The following is a 24,185-nucleotide window of genomic DNA, read 5'->3' on the forward strand; positions in this document are numbered from 1 at the left end:
CCTGCTTTGTCTGTGGTGATTTCTTATTCACTTCTCTTTGTAATGGGACTACGGCTCTTAATTGTATTACTGCAATGTTGCACTTGATAAAGGAAGTGTGAAGGAAGGAGTACTTAGATCATTTACTTAAAGGTCCAATGTGTAGGAATTTCTCCCATCTAGCGTTGAGATCATATATTGCAATCAACTCTCTCGTGCCACGCAGTTCAAAGTACGTATTACAGCTACGGTAGCCTTCACGCTTCAAAAAGCCGGTCTCTTGCTCTTTTCAATCTCCTTTTTCTTTTTCTGGGCGAAGAAGAAGACTCCTGTTCCTGAAATATGGATTTTGAACACGTGTGGTCCTCCATGTTTCCTTCTTCAAACTTGCCGGGAAGCTACCATACCCATTAGCAGCAGTTTATCATGTGACAGCGAAAACATGAAAGGCGGAGCAGTATGTCCTGTATGTCCCTTACCGGCTAACGTATTTTAAGATTTAGCATGAATATGGAGCGTCTACCCCAGTTCATGCGAATGCAAATGTAAAATTTCAAGCCAAAAGGAATACTTGGAATTGATGGTGGTGGTAAATATTCATGAAAAAGGACAAGTTTGTGAACGGGCAACACAGATTTTGAGAACGAACAACTAAACACGTTACACACTGGACCTTTAAGAAGAAGTACCAATACAACAATGTAAAAATACTTAATTACAAGTAAAAATACTCAATTCAAAAATCTCCTTGAAAGTGAAGGTACCGAAGGTTGGAAACCACTGGTTTAATCTTTAACTACTATTTGTAATATCATTTTTTTCAATATAAGATCTTGATCAGTAACCAGTAACTGGCCGCCTATAAATGTAGTGGTGTGAAAAGTACAACATTTGCCTCTAAAATGTAGTGGAGTTGAAGTATAAAGTAGCAGAAAATTGAAACATTCAAGTAAAGTAAAAGTACCTAAAAATTGTACTTAAAAAGTTACTTTCCACGAGGACTTAATTCTGTTAGAGTATTTTTTCTAAAAGTTTAATAAAGTTTATTGATAAAACAATAGTTAATACTAGTTAGGTATTGATTCAATGTAGCCTATTGCCGTATGCCAATGCACACATTGCAGGAAAATATATTGTCACGAAGGAATGCCCGTGAAAAATAAATAAAATAGTTTTTAGCATTTTAGTACTCCCTTTTATGTTATAGCGCTTGGGTAACCAATAAGGACACTTGGAGTGGATTGATGAGTCTGATCCATTTCTAGACCCAGCCGTGACGTCACATGATCTCACCCTCCATCCCCGATTTCCAAACGGGATGTCCAGTTGTTTGTCTGCAACCACCCTCCTAACAACCTGTGACCTGTGGACATCATCTGGCAGTTTAGGCACGGTTTTGGCACGGTTTTTTGTGTGTGTCTCAGGTTAGTTTCCAGGGAAGCTGAAAAATGGGTAGGTGAACTATTTTCTACATTTCTACAATTTCGTTGCAACAGCTGTGCAAAACTTTTAGATCTGTGTCTTATTCGCTTCTTTCTTGATGTTTGGATGCGCTCCCATTTCGCCTTGGAGATCAATAAAGTATCTATCTATCTATCGATCTATCTCCTCCAGCAGCTGCAGGGAACCTTTCTGTTGTGTTGTGTGCGCTGCGCGTGATGCACCGTGTTTGACTATTTGCACGTCTGCTATAACCAGTTTGAAGTTTTACACGGGTCAGATTTACTTTTGCGCCATTGCGCACCATTAGATTAGAGGACAAGAAATATAGTGCAGTGTTATAAGAGCAGAATAAATATGGCTATGTAATATGAACAATGTATGAACAACATGTACAGATATGTACAATGTAGTAGCAGTGACATTATACTAGTAGTAAGAATAATATAGATATATGCAGTGTATTAGCAGAATATATATATATTATATATATATATATATATATATATTATATATATACATACATACAAGGCTTTTAAAACAGGCTGTGAATATTTCAATACTCAGTCATTTACTTACATTATACTAGTAGTAAGAATAATATAGATATATGCAGTGTATTAGCAGAATATATATATATATATATATATATATTATATATTATATATACATACATACAAGGCTTTTAAAACAGGCTGTGAATATTTCAATATTCAGTCATTTACTTCTAGATTATTCTAATACTGCATACATTTTCCAGACTTTTCCTAAAGTGTTTAAGCTTTTTTTTGTGAGGTTTACCTGAATGTTTACAGAAATTCAGTCTTATAGTGTCTTTTCGGATGATTTCAGACAAACTACTTCTCTTGCCAGTTATATGGGAGCTTGCCTGACTGTATCCTTCCCACATCAACTCCTACTGAGAGTTGCTGTTGATTGGATTAAGAGTAAGTGATCCGCTCTCTCTCTCTGTGGATTAAACAGGCTGGGCAAGGTTGAAACACACAAGACGTTGATGCATGCTGCAAGAAGTGCAGAGTTGTGCGCATTTCTTTATTTCTTTAATAAGGTTTATTTAATTAGCTCTCGCTGACTTTGAGATCTGCATTGCAAGAGCAGGGTAAATTAACAGACACAAGCACATACATACTTTACAAACAGCATCAGAAACAAGGCCCAAGATTATGAGTTTCTTTTAAGTTTTAACATACTGGAAGTCTCCAGGGCACAATTAGTATACATCAGGATATCTTCATAGTGCATCGTTACTGGATTAATATGTGCTTAAACACACAGATGAATAAACTCCCTGCACTCAAATACACATATATTAGAAGCAAAGTACACACATTGTCACCTCTTAACTGTGTGCATGTATTAAATGATTTAAACCCCAAAATTGCTGAGGTCTTTTCTAAAATACAGTGACCTTTAATTTCGCTTCAGAGCAACGCAGTTTGAACCTGGATAGCACCGGATAACATCTAGAAGGTGATCTTCCAAAAATATAATCAAATATTCAAACCAGTGCAGGAAAGGAAGTCAAAACTTAAAGTTTGAGTCAGACTTGTATGTGTAGTAAACAGTATTAAGCACAGGTAGATGTTGATTATAACACCAGCTCCTCGTGCATGAGAAGCCAAAATAGCAGAGCAAGGGGAATCTCAGCAAAACAACGGTTGAGATCACAGAAAAACGATTGTGGATGTGATCGCCACTGCTTTCCAATTTGTTTTGGGAGAACAGATGAGAGACCACAGTGTATTGGCAGACATTCCAGCATTGAAACCAGTAGCATTCAGCTTGATCTCATTATAGGCCACTGATCCAACACAACACAACTTTTCCAAGCATTTCTCTCCCTACACTCTCTCTCTTTGTGTGTCTCTCCCATTCATAACATCTGTTTCCAATAAGGCAGCAGGGCTGTTTATCGCCTTCAGGCCGGTGAGAAGTTGAGAACAGACAGGATGTAGCCAAGTGATATAATTTACTGCGATGGGGAACCAGAGCAATTTTTTTCTGCAGGAAACCACTGTAAACTTCTCTTCTTTCGGCTCCCCTTGTTTTCCCCTTGATTTCCCCAAACTGCTACTTTAGTCTCATCATCGTCAGCATCATCATCCCGTCTCTTTTCATCTGCTTCTGCTTCTCTCATTGTCTTCATCATTATTCTTTCCATTCCCCTCTTGCTCCCGTCTTCTTTCCTTTCCTCCCCCTCCTTTGCGTCCTCCTCCGTGAATTCGCTCTTTGTGCTCGCTGCAGTTTTGGTCTCTGGATATGTGCAAACTCATATCCTCTTGCATCCTCTCCTGTGGATTTGCGCTGATGTGCAGAATGGATGCTGAATGGAACAGCCATCAAGCAGACAGACATCAAAGGCTGCAAGCCTACCTATACCAAATACATGGAAATAGAGGAACCAACACAGGGCAAATTATGTATGAAAGTCAAAAGCTAATTTTCCATCATTAACAAGTGTTGATTTTTCAGTGTTAATTATTAGGAGTTGACAAGTGTTAATACGAGTTGTTTGTTCACTCACACAGTGGATATGACTCCGGGGGAGCTTTCAAAACTATCTTGAAGTGTTACATTAACTCTGATAGCTGTGGGCTTACATCAGCACCGGCAGAACTGTTGATCTTTACACCCTGAGAGTCAAATTAAGACCGACATTTGGAAAATTTGGAGTTTTATGATTCTGACTGAGCACCAAAGACACAGGGAGAAGCAGTACTACAGCAGTACTACAGCAGTACTACAGTATATATATATATATATATATATATATATATATATAGTCCCCAAAAGAATTGTCAAGACGGCTATTGGTCAACAAAAACCTAATCCTGATGTCCAGGGAGTTTACTCTTACTCTAAAATGATTTGTTTTTGTCTTAGTTGCCTGTCTTCTATATGTCTTATTGATTTTGTTATTGATTTGATGTCTTTTGCTCTTTGTATGCTATTTTTTTAAAAGGCGTTCAGTTTTAGTTTTAGTACCACATGCTTTGACTTGGCCCTGACTAGAAGCTGTAGAAGAGCCAAAACATAATTCTATTTCAATATTTCCAACATGCCTCCATGTCTTCAATGCAGTACATCCAGCTCCCAACCCTACTCATATTTAGTCTGCTTGTCTTTTCCTTGTCCTGCATGTGAGCATTTTAAGCTCAGCCCAACGGCCACTCTGATGTGTCAGAATCAGTCGCCGTTGAGAGGGCCTGTTGCCATGGCGACGCAGCGATGCACAAAGCTCTGAGGCGGGCGTCAATTCAAATTCCGGCACATGCGAACAGTCATACATCTGATCACACGAGGCCCACTCGGGCAACAAAATATGCCAAATATGAACATATACACACACAGAGACAGAAGAGGACTGCCATTCTCTGCCATTCTCATTCTCCTCCCCCTGCCGCTCTGCCACCCCCTGGAGTGATGATGATGATGAAGATGATGAACCCACCCTGCTTTGCATTTCCTCCACACAGTGACTCATGGTGTGCTTGCATACTGTAGATGGAAGCGGCTCCTATCCCACATTGCTGCTGGCATTTGCTGCAGTTCAGTACAGTAGGGGTGGTGGGGTTGGGGGGGGTGCAGTTGCTGGGATGACGACGACAACAACGTAACATCATGTGGAGCAGACTGTGGACCAAATCTGGGCCAGCGGGATTAGCGGCTCGTTGGATAAATTGCTGGACGGAGGGGGCGGTGGGGGGATGGGTGTATGGGCGTATGTGAGTGTGTGTGGAGGTGAGTGTAGGTTAAGCCATCCGTACTGACAGGAGTCAGATATTGTGAATAAGGCGAGCTATATGTTCTCTCACTTTTATTTCTGTAGGTGGTTCCAGTAGAAGGTGGGCGTTCGATGAGGCGTTAGGAGTTTGTGTGTGTGGGTGCAAAGGGATCGCCAAAATCGTTACACATTAAAGCAAAACTTTGCAACCACATGCAAAATCGGTGCACACAGAAGTGCAGGTGTTTCAGGCAGCGCAGATGACGAAGAAGCATGATGGGATTACTTTGCATGAATTTGCATTAAAGTGCTGATGCTCATTTTCAGGTTCATAATTGTATTTAGAGGTTATATCAGATTCATTGCTGCAGCTCCTCTTTTCACCCTTAGTGTTGAGCTCTCTGTTTTCGATACAGAGTGAGGCATCTCACTTCTGTTCCATCTTTGTTGGGAGTCGCACATGAGCAGTACCTCGGTAAGCACTGCTAGCCAGTCAGAAGCAGAGTATGAGGGCGTGCCACGCTAGCAGCGTTAAAGTGTGTCTGCTTTCTGTTTCAACTGTGCATTGGAGAGAGACGTCGGGAGGGACAGAAAAAGGGGAAGAAATTGTGCATTTAGTTTGGAACATTCCTTTAAAACTCCAAATCACAGTAAGACGAAGAAGTAGCACATTCTCAACAAAAGTGTGAGTGAGTGCGTGTACGTACGTGTGTGTTCGAGATTGCCCAACCTTTTTTCAGTATCTCACGGTTCCGTTCAGGGATGAGAGGGAAGCGTCTCCTTGGCGACCGGCGGCTGAGGGTGGGGTGGAAAGGGGCGAAACTGGGTCATCATCACCACCACCACAGATTAAGGGCCCCGATCTGAGCACACACACATGTACTGTACACCAAAGAAACACACACATCTACACATAATACAAAAATAGTGTCTCTGCAGAGAAATTAGAGCTTCCAAGGTGAGAGACAAGACAATGCAAGGTGCAACACTTCGTTCTGGCTCTCTGCCAAAGGTCTCCCTTTTAAAGGGAGGCCAGAAGCCCATTAAAATAGCAAGGATTAGACTAAAGCGACAGCGGGAAGCTCACAAAGCCGCCGCTGAGACTCTGCCTGTTTGTGTGTGTGTGAGTGTATGTGTGTGTGTGTGTACCGGCGTCTTTGTAACCCTTTGTTTATGTTTGCCCAAGTGATGCCCTGTTTCCAGCTTTACTGATAAAATATAAAGCAATAGGCAAACAGATAGAAACATACAGGGTGAGACGAGCATGATCAGATAAACTGTTGCATGAAGAGAATGTTTTAATCGTTTCGTGACTCCAATAAAAAAAAAATAAAAAAAAAAAAAAAGGTACAAATTAGACAGAGAAGAGCTTTTGGCTACTTTTGTATCTCAAGGCTACATATTTTTCATGGCTTCATGCCATATAATGGATGATGGATAAGGAGCTACAACACTGACAAATAACAGAAAAAACATGATTGCAACATTAGTTCTCCAAGTCCCGTGACAATGAAGCAGTGTCATCTCCTTCTCAACCTACAACCTTGTATCAGACGGACGCGGACACATATAGCTTCTGGGCAGGCAGCAGTGCTTTCCCAAGGCTTGGGGCAACAGATACTGTAGTTCATGGTGAGGTCAACCCCTGGGATCAGAGCTCAAAGCCTGACAGTAAGTGTCTGCGCCCGACAAAAGAGATGCATAATTGTCTTGGGCAGTGTGTCAGTAGGACAGTTAAAAGGTCAATGCGATGCCTGTAGTGAGGCTGGGCATCACACAGCAGACAAGTATCTAAACAACAGTACTGCTCTTTGATGCTGTACTTTGTGAGCTTTTCACCTTTCCGAGACCATGCATCTTTGTTCAGTCATTGATTAGATAGTCTTGCATTGCCAGAACTATCTCCACAGCGCTGCGGGGGAGGGTCTGGCTAGTCCACACAGCATTCCGGGATGGGAGAAAAATGAAACGTCGTCGATATAATCTTGAGATTAGATGATTAGTTATTATTTGCTATAATTTTAAGATATGATGTTCAAACCAGATGTAATCTAAGTCACCCCTATGTAAAATGTAGAGGCATGTTGGGATCCTCCATTTAGCATCTCTGTGCTTTGAGCTAAATGCTAACATCGACGGCTAACAAGCTTACTGTACAATGACAGTGCTAACATGCTGATGGTAAACATGTACAGTATGATGTTCGTCATCTTCGCCGTCTCAGTTCAGCATCGTAGCGTATGCTAACATCTGCATCAAGTCAGTAGGATTCATCCTCTGGGAACCGTGAATATGTGCAGAAAATGTCACTGCAATCCATCCAACAGTTATGGTATTTCAGTCCTGACCAAAGTGGTGGACGAAAGAAATTATGCTGCTTAACGCTGGCTGATCAGGAGACAGGATGCATCTTGTTGCTGACTGCTCCTTTTCACAGAGTACAACTTTTTCCTACTTATTCACACCTGACTTAAACTGTCCACAAGATTATTCTCCCTCTGATGCTGTCAGGCAGAAAAAAAAAGAAAGCTTTAAACACATTGGCTGCGTGTCAACAACTGTAGCCTTCAGCTGAGCTGGTCGTAGGAGTAGAAATCATTTTACTGATAACATTTCTTTCAGTCAGTCCCTCTTCGTGGCTATCTCATAAATGTGGTTTTTGGTTTCTGCCTCAAGCTGTTACGAGACCATGTGAGAAGTTCAGGAACTGATAGCATCGCTGAAAGATCTGAGTTAGTGCAGCCTACAGGGTGGTGTTAGATGTCTCCATGGCAACAGCAGAGCCAGTATCACTCTGAGAATCTCTAATGTTGAGGATGTGACCATCACCAGTGCTTGTTGCAGAACTCTTTACAACTGAAGTTTGAAATCAATCTTCGCAGAGGTGTCCAGAGATTGATGTGTCCTCCTTTTCTTCTTCTTCTTCCTCTTCTTCTTTTTCTTCCCTCCCATTAACTCCACATCTGATAACATGAAGGAGCCGCAATGTCCTCATTACTATGGGACGAACCAATTTGGCGCTCCACTTTCCTCTTCTGTGTCTCATTGTAATGAGGGAAGACAGGCTTTTGACAGGCACTCGTGGCTTTCCTTTTAATGGACGCCAAGAGTTGTGGAGGCAGATAAGAAAGTCTGTGCGGTAGAGCAGGAGCTCTCTCTAAAGTCCGGCAGTCGGATAAAATTGCTCAAGATGATACATGATTCAGCAAAGTCAGAGGATGCATGGGTCAACGCTGAACATAAGGCTTCAAAACTGACATTTACACACACACACACACACATGCTCACACAAACTGTTTAAGGTTGAAACTGCATGATGTTTACATGGATGTATCTTTGGTGAACTGTCCTTTATTTTTTTTATATAGTCATATTGACTGATAGGGATTATCCTGACTCCCAACCCCCCTAAACACACTCATAATTGATATGAGGAGCTGCACAAAACTAAATCGTTCTCTCTCCTACCAATCGCTCCTGCAATCCATTTAATATGAAACAATGCAGAATTGTTTAGCCACAATAACAGTTTAGTGTAATGATTTGCAATGGGGCTCGTTTAGTCCACCGCCTTCGTCCAGACTGAAATATCTCAACAACATTTGGATGGATTGCCACCAAATTTTGTACAGGGTCCAGACGATGTTTCCAAATGACTTCAGTGACTCGCAGATTGTTCCTCTAGGGCCTACATGAGGTCAATATTTGGTGTGAATGGTTTTGATCAACTATTGGATAGATATATAGATATGTGTGTGTGTGTGTGTGTGTGTGTGTGTGTGTGTGTGTGTGTGTGTGTGTGTGTGTGTGTGTGTGTGTGTGTGTGTGTGTGTGTGTGTGTGTGTGTGTGTGTGTGTGTGTGTGTGTGTGTGTGTGTGTGACAGGGTGATGGAAAAGAGTGCCAGGGAGCACTGTATCTCATCTTCTGGACAAGTCCTTAATCTGTGTGACCCAGCAAGGGATTATGGGGGTTCTAGGAGAAAAAAACAGGACTTGAAACTCACCCTTCAAGCCTTAATAACTCACAGAGTGTTTTTGCGTGTTTATGTACGTGTGTAATTCATTGTTATAGTTCTTCCTGCAGATCCGGAATTATGCCATTTACACCTGCCTTATTCTTCTTTATCCACAAGGAAAGAGTCTCATTGTGTGGGCTTTCATTATAGTGGCACCAATCATGCAGCTATTTTGATAATTAAGTAATTAAGCCCTATACTTTCTGTCTTATGTGATAACAAATTTAATATCTTTAGTCTCAAAATGTTGGTCGAACAAAACATGCAAACTGATACCATGATCGTGGATTTTAGGAAATAGCCATGGCCATTTTTCACATTTTCTTTTTACATTTTATCAGTTAACTGAGAAAAAACTGGCAGTTCAACCGACAATTAAAGTAATCGTTAGTTGCAGTCCTAATGCCTATGATAACATGCCAAAACACCAGTTTGTTATATGGACAGTTTTTAAACTCTTAAACTGCCATTATATGTCCTTTCAGGTTCACACCTGGCTCCCCAGAACTGCACTCAAACTGTTTTCATAGAAGCAGACTTTAAACATTCATTTATGCAGCTGATCAGGTTTCCTCATAGCTCAATATCAGAAAACTATTCACATGTCAAAAAGTCAGTGTGATGGATGACCAAGCATATGGTGCAGACTGGGTGTTAATTTCAGCCCTCAGGGTAAATGGATCCACTAATTGTCATATATGTCATGTTAGCTGTTCTGGTGTGTTTTGTTGGATGAAAACCTCAGGGGTTGGTGGGGTCACCTTTGACTGCAGTCAGGGTGGGGGTGGTTCCTGGACTTTTGTTTGGGCTGAGCTTTGTCTAAAACAGGGCCACGTGGGCCAGAATTAAAACCTTATTTAAGAGGATTCAGGACAGATGGCATCCCATTGTTTCAGGATATTATAAGATAATGGGGTGAATGATGGAAACAACCCCCCCCCCACACACACACACACACACACACACACACACACACACACACACACCTCTGAATAAACACACTCCACCCACATTCAAGCATCTCACAGGGATTCAAGGACTCACCTTGCTAGATTTTTTTTATTGGATTGTGGCTTCTTGCACTCAGCCAATCAGCATCCTCGGAGGCAAACAAAGGGCCCCCTCTAATGAAGCCAGACACTGACTGTTTAGCAGTTAAGAAGCTCTGATTGGTCAAAGGTGATCCAATCAATCTGTTTTTAATCAAGCTGTTTTTCAATGGGAGACCAAGGAAAGTGTACTGAAGTTACACACACAATGTTAAAGTAGGAAACCGAGTATCTTTCTCTGACTGTGTTTTATGGGAATAATATCTTGACAGCGTTGGATCTTGCTGGCTTGTTGTGACTTAAACGTCATCATACACAACCACAACCACACCACTGTGCTTATTGGATGCTTAAGAAACACCCAAAAGTGTTAAATGAACTATGATGGGTGTTGCACAGGCCATTTTGATGTGTGAGAGAAAACCTAAAAACACAATCAGTCCTTTCCCCCACCTCTCACTTTTATAGTGCACTAGATCGTCTTATTTCCCTCCCATCCTCTCTTCCTCTCCTTCCTCCCGCCTGACTCTCTGACTTTCTTTCTCAACTCACCAGATGGAGAGGGGGTGGTTAGTGTGTGTGTGTGTGTGTGTGTGTGTGTGTGTGTGTGTGTGTGTGTATTCGTGTATTCATGCATGCATGGTTACTCATGAGTTTGCATGTTACATGTTGTGTATATCCTCCTCTGCTCCACTGAAGCAAAGAATATCAATATATATATTTGATATTCTTTACTTCAGTGATATATATATATATAAAAGATTAGTCAGTTTCACCTGCAGACCAAAAGATAGAGGAAACCATTGATGAAACAAAATTACATTTATTGAAAATAAATAAAGTGAATGAACATCATTTTATCCACAGTCGAGAGAGGTTTTATGGGCCAAACGCGTTATCTGGCATCATTTTGGGGCTGCTAATCCGCATGTGCGAGCAAAATCCAATCTGACAGCGCATTTGCATCTTGAGACTGGATTGTTAATATAGCCTACATAGAGACACAGTGCTACGCTTTAACAGAGGGAGAGAGAGAGAGAGAGAGAGAGAGAGAGAGAGAGAGAGAGAGAGAGAGAGAGAGAGAGAGAGAGAGCATCAAGTCACCAGGATAGGCTCCACCATCCACAGACTGTTAGGTACAAGTGACACAAGGAGACTATATTCCTCTAAAATAATGGATGGGACAAAGCCGGCCATGGAGTCCAACGCGGAGGAGACTCAAGACGAGGGACAAGAGAGCAAAGGTACGCTCAATCAGCCGCTGACATTTGCGCGTTTTTGTGTATTTTCTCTGGAGACATTTGCGTCTGCGCCAGCCAGAGCGGTTTAACCTACTTGCAATGGCTTCTCGTTTGTGCGCGAGACAATAGCGATGTTTTTTTTCTTCTTCTTCTTTGGCCTCTCACCTATTTATTTGATTGAGATTTGGAATGCTGCAGATGACCGATATTATTCCTACAATGCCGAGCGCAATTTGACGTTTTTTTGTGTGTGTCATTTGGCGCCTTTCAAAGAGATTTGGAGGCAGATGGAGGAGAATAAGAGGGATGGGCGGGTTGATGGGTTGTGAAAGGCGCACAGTCTGGTTTTATGGTGCATATATTAATGCCAATTTGCTTTTACATTGCTGCACTATTATGAGCTCATTTCTGCCTAATGAGCGGCTGATAAAGAGGCTGTGGAGGCGGTGCGCTGCGCTCTGTGCACGGCTGCATTGTCTCCCGTCAGGTGTGGAGCAGCAGCTTCATGATCCTCCCGCTGCAGCCGCTTCGATTATTATCTGCGATTCCCCCACAGAGGGTCGGTGTCTGATCTGTCAGCAGCAGCGTGATTAGTCGACGGCGCTGCAACATATGAAGAGTGTGTTCTGTATTAGACCGCAGTATTCGGTTCTTTTGGTGGAGGCGGAGCAGGAGGATGGCGCACCATTGATGGTTGTGTCCATCAGTTACACCGCTCAGCCATGTAAAGCCTCTTTAGGGTGCAGACCTTCAATTCTGGCTCTATAAAATATGCTCTATGTGACTCTGCAATAAGCACCTTACTATATCATTAGCAAAAAAAACCAACTCTTTAAGCCCATAATGATGAGTGTCTTTTCAATTTGCATGCAAAAAAGAAATTCAGATGTAAATCGTAGGGTAATATATTGTGTTTTACATGTACACCAAAGTCCAGCCATAAATTAGTGGATTTTGTCCAACCAAACTGTTGCTATTACTAATTATATGTGTTGGAATAGTGTAGGTGTGTCTTTGGGCATTGGAGGACTCAATGCCCTACAGAGTGGATGTGACTGATTTGTTTTCATTGTGGCTTGGTGGAAAAATCACATCCTTCAGTTTGGAGACAGCAGTGTTGTTAGTGAAGACACAACAGGCCATCTGGAATATGACTATACAGATTACCCACAGTTTTGTCTGACATGTAAATAAGGAGGATGGAAACATTAATGATGAGCTTTTTTATTTACAAATCAGTGCAGTCAGTGCTGCAGCTCATCTGGTGTGATGCCTCTTTGCCCTGTTGGCTGTTAGAGAGCAGGTTAGATGATACCAAGTCAGAGCGCATCGGCCTGAGGGGGTTTTACGCACACTCACCACACAGAAACATTCAGTGTTTCCCCTGTTTTATTCCCTCTTGTGCTTGCAGGTTATTTCCGTTTTCATGTGTGCAGATGCAAAATGAAGGGTTTGTGTTTGAAAAACATTTTTGAAGTGACTTATCTTCAGCACATACAAAATGGAATTCATTTTAACTATTATCTAAGCAAATATTCAGATTTTTAGCATCAGCGTTCCAAAATGTTCTTTTCTTGGAGTCAAAAAGTCAGATTTTAACATCAGCGTTAAAAAAATGTTCCTTTCTTGGAGTCAAATAGTCCGATTTTTAGCTTCAGCGTTACAACATTTTACTATTTTTAAATAGTCAGATTTTAAGCCTCAGCGTTACAAAAGGATACTATTTTGGAGTTAAATATTAAAATAACTTGCTTAACGTTACAAAATGGCATGAAATGTTACTATTTCGGAAGCAAATATTCAGATTTTTAACTTTGCCATACCATAACTACTTCTAGAGTTCTGGAAATTAAATTTTTTTTGTCACTTGAAAAAACTATATTTGTAGTTCCTGCAGCACTTCTTGGACCCTGCCACAGAAATATTGCTGGGTCACAGTCTCTCTCAATGACATATGGTGCAGAAGAGTGGGGTGTCCCTCAACAGTGATGTTTTAAAAAAAGACATCACATCATCCTCTCCTGAGGCATGCTACTACGCACGAGCCAGTGTCCAATGAGAGCCATGCCACTTCAGTTGATAGAGTGGGCGAGTCTGTTTAAAGACCCTGAGGAGAGTTGAGCAGAAGGGCGGCCATATTTATAGTTAGAAATTAACCCTCTGAATTCTTTAATCACCATTGTCAGTTGAAGCTGGGAAATAAGCAGCCAGTTCACCAGCCTGGACTGTTGTGCTCCAGGTGTGGTTGTGTTGCGCAACTGAGTCCACCCACACCCTCTTACCAAAATAGACTGGATTGCAGGATGGCCTATTTGTTGGTGTAATCATTTGTGTGTGCCTTTGACATCTGGAATGTTACCATAAGCTTAAAGCATCCGTTAAGAAGCTGGAGATTTACAGTTTGGGGCAAGAAGGCGAGAGCTGTCATGTAAGGAGCTTGTGTTTATGTGTGCCAGCGCTGCCTCTTCCTCTTCGGTTCAACACGTTGATAATTTGGACAGCAGATGTAGGAAGTTTTAATACTTATATTTTACAAAACTCCCAGATGTGTGACGTGACAGTCAAACGTTTTGTGTGAAACGATCCAATGGAGAATCATCTCGGATTTCCTGCAACATCTGAACCTTTTATCTGACAAGTCCTGAGTATATAAAGGTCAAAAACCAATCAAGCCAGATGTATTCGCTTCACATCTAACAAAAAACAATATCATGTTCATTTCAGTTAAAAATATTGGTAACAAAACTGTGACTTGAGTCCCCACCTCACACCACTTATGTAAGCTATCGTTACTAATCAATGGTCCGTCCCTATACATTGTCCATTATTAGCAAATTGGATAAATCTCCGAAAACAACATATGTGTAGGCCAATAAATAACTAGACATTTCAGGGAAAAAAATGGCTAAAAGATGTTTGAGTTCATTTAGAAACACTGTCTTCATTCCACAATTTGTCCACCAAAGAGCACTGATAAGTTTGTTAATTATTATTATTATAGTGGCGTTCAAATCCTTGTATCAGTCAGGCAATATTGTAATAATGTTACATTAAAAGTATAGTTTTGACACTTTTTTAGTTTCTATGAAGCTTAGCTTAGCATACAGACTTGAAACAGCTAGCTTTCACGTTACATGTTCAAGCCATAATTGTTAGCAAAATATTTTGTCTAAAATGTATTAAATAATATAAAAATGGAAACTGAAGACAAATTTAAACCACATACAACTTATTTTAGATGAACTGTCTTCACACCATGCATTAGCATCAGGTACCCTGTTCACAGTTGTAAAGAGCATGTTGATTAGCTGTGACTACCTTAATTATGGTAAACAGTTCATGTTCCTGATTGCACAACCATTGTGTCTATGCATTATATTGGGCTGAGAGTAATTACAAATAAACACAGGACACAGGCAAGGTTTATAATCCGTGGTGGTGTTTGTGCGTATGCATTGATCTTTTTGCTTGATTGCGTCCTATAATCTCTAATCTGTATGTCTGTGGAGGTACACTGTGCTCAGGACTCGGATAATGAGACATCAACCACGCTCTCTGAGGTATGATTATATCTGATTTCATTGGGTTGAGACAGTTTGATTAGAGAAAGCAGCTCCCATGTGACATTTTTATTTAATGTGGCTCCTAAAGCGGCCTAAAGTGGCTCTGAGTGCATTTCAAATTCCTCCTCGTCTGTCCGTCCTCCCCTTTGTTGCAAATGATTGGCCTATTCACACACCTTGCTTCCTTCCTGTGTGTGTGTGTGTGTGTGTGTGTGTGTGTGTGTGTGTGTGTGTGTGTGTGTGTGTGTGTGTGTGTGTGTGCGTGCCTGCTCTTGCATAACGCGTCGCTGGCTCGCCGCCTTTGGTTATGATGTTCAGATCAGAACCAAAAGAGATTACATCATCGTCTGGAGGGGTGCAGGTTTTGTTACATTTTCTGCATGGAAGGGCAGAGCTTTGATGCAGCATCTGAAGCACAAAGAGAGCTCCTTTTTTATCAGCCTTTCAAGTTCACAAATCTGTGATGTTTGACCCGAGCAGAGGAGGACATTAAGATTCTGAGCTGGAGAGGTAATGCAAGATGCTTTCAGACTGATTTAAAGTCCGGTAAAGGAGAGCAATGTTTGAAGGAATAGTTTGACGTCCTTGGGAATACGCATTTTGCCAAGCAACCAGCTTGAAACCCAACCAAGAGATAACGAATTGTCATTTTTACGCTTCAGCTTTTGTACGGATTAAACAGACAAGATATAATGTGTTAATTAGTGAGCTTTAGAGGTGCTGGTAGGTGGATTTTGTTACATTTGGACTGAGCCAGGCTTGCTGTTTCCCCCTGTTTCCAGCCTTTACGCTAAGCTAAGCTAACCGGCTGCTGGCTGTCACATTTAACATACAGACGTGAGATACGTGGTATCAATCTTCAATCTTATCTAACTCTGCAGAAAGCAAGCAAATAAGCATGTTTCCCAAAATGTCAAACAATTCTTTTAACTGCATCCCATTATCAAATTGAAAGTCAAACTGGTCACCTACTACTTACCATTTAAACCAGTATATGACTCTAAAATAGCGCTTGATCGCATTACTTTATATCATGTTTACATTACGGGAGTGGTTGGTTGATTGAGAGGACTTAATGACTGGTTTTCTTAAATTATTTGATTGGTTTTATTGCTATAACTCACATAGAGTTTAGTTGATTAATGGATTCATCCAGTAATACCCAAGCTCCAAATCTGGAGAGTCAAGATGGTGAAATGTACAAGAAATAAAATAAAACTGATTTCGCCATTTTCTTCTATTTGTTGCTCTTTTTTTGATGAAATACTGGATACATTTACCTCTTAAGGTTTTTGAAAATCCTTCAAATGAAACGATCTATAACAAAATAAGCCAAGCTAAAAATGATAGGATCCACTGAATAAGTCCATTGACAGGTGCAAGATTTTTCACAGCAAAAATGCCTAAATTATTCTCTGGATCCAGCTCCTCAAATGTGAAAATGTGCATATTTCTTAGCCTTCTATCAAGCGAATATCTGCTGTCAGATAAAATAAGAAAACCTGAAGGTGAAACTGTGATGGTCGTTTTTTTTTAACTATTTCCTGACATTTTTTGACCAACTCACCAGAACAAAACCTCCAATGAGTGACAATGATGTTACAAGATGAAAAATAATAAACCAGGAGAGCTTTCTGATATCGCCAGAGCCAGGAAGATACAACGGTCATTTGAGAAAAAAAAAAAAAAAACTAACTGCCAGCTGAGCCCAGGTTGAGGTTGAATCTAAAGGCCAACCCCTGTTTGATGATCGTGAGTCGGGCAAGGAGCTGGACTGTCCTCCCTGCTGGTGCTGACATTTTTAGTTTGTGTGTTGCCGGTAAATATTGAAAAGGTTCCTAACCCTGCTTTCTTGACCTTACACTAGATCAAACACACAATGTTACACAAAACATTTTAATCCTTCATGGATCATTGCTGCTGTTGTGATAAATTGTTAGATATTCAATTTTGATGAAAGTGTACATTGAATATTAGATTGTTGCCTGCGTTGTTATGCCTTGTAATCCACTTAACTAGCCGAGGCAAATCACTACTGCCACACACACACACACACACACACACACACAAATCCTAAGAAGCTTCTTCACACATTTTTTAAAGAGCGTGAGCAGAAAGTCAGTGTGATAACTTTAGGGCATAAAACGGGTAAAAATAATAGTGAGGCTACACACATTTGGCATGGCTGATGCTGATGTGATGTGAGAAGTAGATTTGACTCATAATAAAAGTCGATATATTGATACTTATATGACCTTTTGTAACCACATGGCGTGTTTGGGCCACGCTAACAAGCATCAATTGGGATATATTTGATAACTTGACAACTTGACTTGATGCCTAAACAATGTCCAACTAAGTAAAGTATCAGCCACCTGATTGTTTACCTGGTCACTATTTGCCATTTTGCATGTCAATCCAGGACCAATACTTTTGACCACCAGAATGAAAGCTGCCTGTGTAGTAGCTGATATGGACTACTATCCACAACTATCATTTTGCTGCTGCATCGGTCTCTCTCACACACCCACATACACTCTAATGTGTGCTTTTGCTGTTATTGGCATCCGTCTCCTACTTGTCTTTGTTACACATAACCACCTCTCACTTAGGCTCTCTCCAGTTTAAAAAAAAATCACTTTATGGCAGTTTTTCAATGACAATATCAAGAAGAAAAAAAGGCTTCCACACACGCCATTGATGCTTGTACAACTATGATGTTTCGACATTACGTCTTCATCAAGAAGGTCCATGTATAGACTTCACCTGATTAAACGCAGGTGTGAAGCCCAGGTGGAATCAAGTAACTCAATTAGTTTGGCATTGAAACCCATATTAAGTAGGTAGTAGGAGCAATTTCAAATATAAGCACACAGAGAAACATACTTTTTTTTTTTTACCACAAAGTCCTGACTGTTAAAACATTGATTACACTCATGATTATCTCCTTGCATGCTCTCAAAACAATCACAAATCTGCCTGTAGACAGATTGATTTGTTGCAATTTAACCACCACAATGCTCCTTTTTGTTTCCTCTGTTCTCTTATCTTGCCCTCCTTTCCTCCCTGTCTTGTCCTGATTCTCCTGCTTATCTCTCTCTCCCACCCACCCACACACACACACACACACACACACACACACACACACACACACACACACACACACACACACACACACACACACACACACACACATAGTGCGTTTCACTATCTTTGTGGGGACCCGTCATTGACAACATGCATTCCTTAGCCCCTTACCCTAACCTTAACCATCACAGCTAAATGCCTAACCTTAACCCTTACCCTCACCCTAACCATAAACTATTTCTAACCCTAATCCTAAAACCAAGTCTTAACCCTCAAACAGTCCTTTAAAGTTGTGGGGTCCAGCATTTTGGCCCCACAAAGCTGTCCGAACCCCACAAGTATACTGTATTCCCGTTTTTTGGACCCCACGAACATAGTTAAACAAGAACACACACACACACACACACACACCATTCACCTATTCCCTTCTCGCCCTGGAGGCGTGTGAGGTTGTGAAGCATGTGAGAGCCGTCACACAGGAAGAGGTTCATGTGTTCCTCATTTGAAGCCATTTGCCCAAAGCATGCTGTCAGCCTCCATCTGGATATGTGTGTGTATGTATGTCAGTGTGTGTGCTTGTATGTGTTTACGTGTCAATGACCAGGAGTGGTTTAGGGGAATGTCTGTGTCGGTGCTTTGCTTGCACTAAAAGAAAAGCTCTATTTTAGTGTGCACATACGTGGTCGAGACGTGTGGTACACCGTTGTTTTCCTATTCAGCCCTCTCAGTCCCCACACTGTGGTCACATTTATATCTAAGTGTTCTTTCTCGCTTGCATGTTCATAAAACAAGCAGTATTTAGTATGGATGTGTATTGTTGCCATTTCCTTTCTGCAGGAATGCTGGCATTGTTGGGGGAAATCACTTAAAAGTAGCTTTTTTTGGTTTGTTTCTTTTTTTTTTTTATCTCAAAAAGCTACTGCCTATTGTATATAAAGCAATAAGTCATACCATTTTGATTAATATGAAAAACATCAGAGCTGAAAGAAGTTGACTGGTTGACAGAAATTAATCCGCAACAATTTTAGTAATCTATCATTTCAAGTGAGTCTTCGTGCCTTTTGCTAGCTAGCAGTCCCTCAAAAAGATGAATGTGCTAATTCATATAGTTTCACTTAAAGTCACTAAAGCAAAAATGCCTCAACATTCACTAGTGTCAGCTTCTCAAATGTGAGGATTCGCTGCTTTTCCCTGTTTTACATGATTGTAAATGTAATAACTTGTTGGTAAGAAAAAACAAGACATTTGAAGAAGTCACCTTGGGCTTAGGGAAATTATTATATGCATTTTTCACTATTATCTGATGATTTATAGACTAAATGATTAAAAATGAAGAAAAAAAAAAGGAGCAAAAGATTACAAGAATTTGGAAACAAATGCACAAGCTAAACCACCATCACTCTCCAACACACTGCATCTATGTTTGAACCCCAGTCTGCAGTGGGTATAGGAATAGCAGCAAGTGGCAGGTTGGCACAGCATGCCTTGTTCCTGAGTGATGCCAACCTCCTCTGGCTTTCCTCCATCACCCACTGAAGCCCAATCTGCTCCTCTCATCCGCAGCCCATAAAGTGCCTGATGCCGCTTAAGCACCCGTCATGGTTAGCCATGACCGACATCGATAAGTGACAAGGGTCTGTATGATGTGTGGGGCATTCTGGGTCTCAGTTTCAGGCCATGGTCTGTGGTCTGTGGCCCTGCTTTAAGTGCCGAATTACTGTATATACATTCAGACGTTGGTCTCTTTTATCTTAATGTTCATGATAACTATGTGTCGTCAGCATTCACAGAAAGTGTATCTGTGTTACAGTAAATGTAGTCTATATTGACAACGTTCCACTTCTGGGGTTGTTCAGGTGCTGCCGGAAATTCCGTCGGATGTCCCTCTTTTTAGGCTGGATATCCGTTTCCTTCCGCTTTCTTTGTGGTGTAATTTTAAACTCCGGTGGATATATGAGGACTATGGTTTGCAGCGCTGTGGAAGAAGGTCTGGCAATGTGAGAATACAGTAATGAGACTCTTTAGTAATTTATATTTGAGAGTACATGCTAAGTTGGGCCCTTCTGCAACCCCCCCCCCCCCTTTCTCTCACACACACACATACCAGGCCACACACAGTGTGTGTGTAGCCCCTGAGGCTGCTGGAAAGTGAATCTTCATAATCACATCAGGGGAGGAGGGTGGAGTAGAGTGGAGTGGTGTAGAGTGGAGTTGAGGCGAAGGGGCCAGGGGAGGGCCACTGACTTCTTTGACATCTCAAAAGTGACATTAGCCAAGTTGGTTGCATAACCGCTGAGCCATTCAGTTCGATGGCACGCCACTTCTGGCCGGAGGGGCCATTTTACATTTTAGTGGAACAAGACATAAAATAATAGAGCTCACTCCGCTCGGCTGAGCCGCCACACGGCAGCTCGGGACAGGTAATCCTGCTTCTGCTATTCACAAGATTATAGACAAGAGAGAGCTGTTGGGAGAGTTTTCACATAGGCGGTCAGTGGACTATCTGCCATCTCTGTTCAGGTCCTACTGTCACTGCACCCTGCAGCCGGGCACTTTTAATAAACCCATATCATGATCTGCTTTTAATTGTACTTGCCTCATTACACAAAATAGCCCCCAAGGAAACAAGTACGGCTTTCTTGCATCATATTATGTGATAATACACTCCAAATTATGAGATTGCCTGAAGATAAACCAGGATTCCTAAACTTTCTTCGTAACTTGAGCACCTCATCTCATACAGACCTATGGAAACTAATTTGCACCAAAAAAAGACAAAAAGAATAGATAATAATAATCATAATAATTGTGAATTATTATATCATTTTTAATCACTTTCTCATTGTTTTGATCTAGTAAGTCAAATTTTGGGCTTATTATCTAATTATTTTGATTACCTCATTCTTAAAATTATAAGAAAGTCAAAAGTTTGACTTACTGTTCCATAGTTTTAACTGACATGTAGTCGATATCTTGACTTGCCATGATCATTTTTATTTTATCATGACTACATTTTTTCATCTTTTTTCCTTGTCCTTATTTTGGAAATGGGTGTCCATATTTCATGTGTGTATATATATATATATACACATTCATATGTATTTCATATCTCACTAAACATAGCAGGCTTTTCACTTTTCATTTTGGTCACCCCGGTGCTTTTTGAGCCTCAGTTTGTTCCAATTTTGTCCTGCATGGTTCTCTTCTTGCCTTAAAATTGCCACAGAAAAACAGTGAAAAAAACTACTACACTAACAAATATTTGATCCAGGTCTTAGTGGTGGAAGCAACTGGATTATACATTAAAAAAAACACTTTCACAGTACTTATCAGGAGGAAACTAAACGCGAGTGGGAAGGCACTCCAGCTGCAGCTCATTTCACAAGCAAGGGACAAACTTAAGCACCTTAACTGACCAGGAGAGCAGATGAATATTTGATGTTTAAGAGTGTGCGAGCACAATGTAGCTATATGTGACGTTAACATTCCTCTGGTGTGCTTGAACATGTGATTAATTCCTGTGTTTTTCTAATATTTAATTGCTTGTACATTTTGTTTTGTGTCAGTGCTAAACATGCTAGTTCTAACAAGCTGATTGTAATTTACACCAGATGATGATGACAAGATGATGTTTGTGTGCATCTGTGAGCATCCGCTCTCATGTGTGCCCCATCTGTGTATGACTTTCTGTACAGTATATATATATATTTATAAATTATTTTTTGTACATTGAACATGGGGGGTTTGTTGTGTGTCTTGGGAGTTTAGTCCCAGTCCTTTAGTCCCAGAAAGAGAGAAGTAGAAGGGCCCCAACACCCAGCAGATCAGCGGGATAAAAGTATTGATCACACAGCAGAGCGCCGACAACAGGATTTGAGAGTCCATCAAGCTCAATTACGCCCGGCCAGATGCTGACCTCGTGGCATTCATAATGCTGGCATAACCAGCCAAGGGTTTCTCACAAACAGAAGATTAGGGTCAGTTAATTACGTTTAGGAATGGTGATGGCAGCTGGCGTCCTCCTCTTACTGTACCTGGCTCAGAGCATATTGTGTCCTCTCGATCAACGCTGCAAACAAGCAGATTACTGAAAACATTTGCATTGATAATGTGTTGGTTATCAGATGAATGTGAGATGATTTTTAAAAATTTTAACAGCGAATGAAACAATTTGCATATTCTGAAGTTGTTGTTTTTACATAAATTACGGGCTGCAAAAGGTGAATCTACACATGCAACAACTGCTAGCTTTTGAAAGATAATTCCAGTTTATCACAACTTAGTTTGGCTCCTATTGGTAATAATAACACCACTAAGTTGATTGCTAACAATTAGTTGATCAGTCGATTGACAGAAAATTCATCTGCCGCTATTTTGATCATAGATTAGTCGTTTGATTTTTTCAGAATCTAAATTTTGAGGATTTTCTGCTCGCCTCATGCGTACACACTGATGCTGCTGCCCTGCTAATGTGCTGCGTTCACTACACTTCCTGCAGACAAGTTGTAATTCCGATAAAGCTATGGGAAAGTTCACTATTTTCTGAAATTTTATAGACAAAATTATTTTTGACAACTTTGTGCAATTAGGGCTCATTACCTTAGATTAACATTGAGTCTGAGTCCTGAGATATTTAAGCAATTACTTTGGTGTCTCAACGGATCGAAAACAATGACAAAAACTACAAGAATAAGACCCAAGTTGTAATTAAGTGTAATTAGGAGCTAAGCTTTGTTTTTGCCTCCATGACGATGTGGTTTTGATGTTCTCTTGTGGTTTTAGTCCTTCAACTCAAGTGGAAATACGGAAATCTCCCAAGCTGAATTTATGAGGTTAAAAGTGTATGTGTGTGTGTGTGTGTGTGTGTGTGTGTGTGTGTGTGTGTGTGTGTGTGTGTGTGTGTGTGTGTGTGTGTGTGTGTGTGTGTGTGTGTGTTGTGGCTGAAGTCTGCTGTCATCAAACAGATGGGGATCTTTTCCATCTCAACCAGAGGAGACAGCTTTACTGTCCCACACCTTCTCTCTCTCTCTCTCTCTCTCTCTCTCTCTCTCTCTCAGGTCCTCCTCATCTCTTGTGGGAATCTACCCATAATGCATTGTGAGAGAATAATGCCCCATAATGAATACAGCGCTTGTAAATTGGAGTACAGTCGCAGGCAGAGACCAGACCGGCCGCTGAAATATTCACAAAGCTTTATTAACGCTGTTATTCGTGGCAGATGCACTGTGCGTACCAACAGTTGGCGATAATCATGCAGTGCCACTGGTTTGTACAGTTTATGGCAAATTATTAGGAATGTGGATATAATCTGCTCTCAGTTCATATTTAAATCTGCTTTATTGTCATGGCAGCAAAAGACACTGTTGCCAGAGAAATACAGCACATAAATTCAGGCAATATTATCTGCAGATGGCAGATGAAAGCAGCTACTAAAAGAGAATAGTTATTTTGCATGCTGTATCTACATATTCTTTTTTTGTAATGCAAACGCTACAAATTTAAACCTAGTGATGATGTGACAATGACGTTTGTGGGGCGATGTATTTGAGGGATTATTTCACTTTTTCGTGTCGTGGGTGTCAAGTGATTGACAGGAAGCGGAGCATAATCACAAAGAACATCAGCAATCGGTGACAAGTTCTGTCTCCAACCGTGTCCACTCTGTGCCACGCCTCGTTCATCCAACCAAAGAGCCTGGAACGTTCTCTTGTCTAATGAGAAGACTGAGAATATGAATGTGATGAAAAAAAGGGCAAACCCAAATGAGGGTTCTGTATTGACTGTGTAGATTATCGGCTGCTGTGGAAGATGTTTTTTAGATGACACAAACTACTTTGTACAGAAAACCAGGAATAAAGACTGGTAAACTGGACAACTCATTAACTGCCTGCAGTCGTGTAATGTGGCATGTCACTGCAATTGCGTAATCACATCATCATCAAGTAGAGTAAAAAAAGATTTAAACCAAAAGAAGCAAGTGTGTCTTGGTGATTGTATCTTAAACTTAAAGCTGCTATAAATAATATTTTTTATATTAACAAGGGATGAAATGACTAACGTGAAAG

At 40.8% G+C, this 24,185-nt stretch overlaps 1 protein-coding gene across 1 annotated transcript in view; it reads left to right on the forward strand.

Moving 5' to 3' along the window:
• The first annotated feature begins 11,250 nt into the window (after nucleotides 1-11,250).
• Nucleotides 11,251-24,185, forward strand: part of LOC144512653 (neuronal membrane glycoprotein M6-b-like) — a 28,343-nt gene continuing 15,408 nt past the window's right edge. The window contains exon 1 of the mRNA XM_078243489.1: nucleotides 11,251-11,473. Coding sequence (XP_078099615.1) covers nucleotides 11,404-11,473 — 70 coding nt within the window. The 5' untranslated portion in view covers nucleotides 11,251-11,403. The remainder of the gene's footprint in view (nucleotides 11,474-24,185) is intronic.

Source organism: Sander vitreus, chromosome 24, assembly GCF_031162955.1.
Source record: "Sander vitreus isolate 19-12246 chromosome 24, sanVit1, whole genome shotgun sequence".
In the NCBI taxonomy this organism is placed as follows: domain Eukaryota; kingdom Metazoa; phylum Chordata; class Actinopteri; order Perciformes; family Percidae; genus Sander; species Sander vitreus.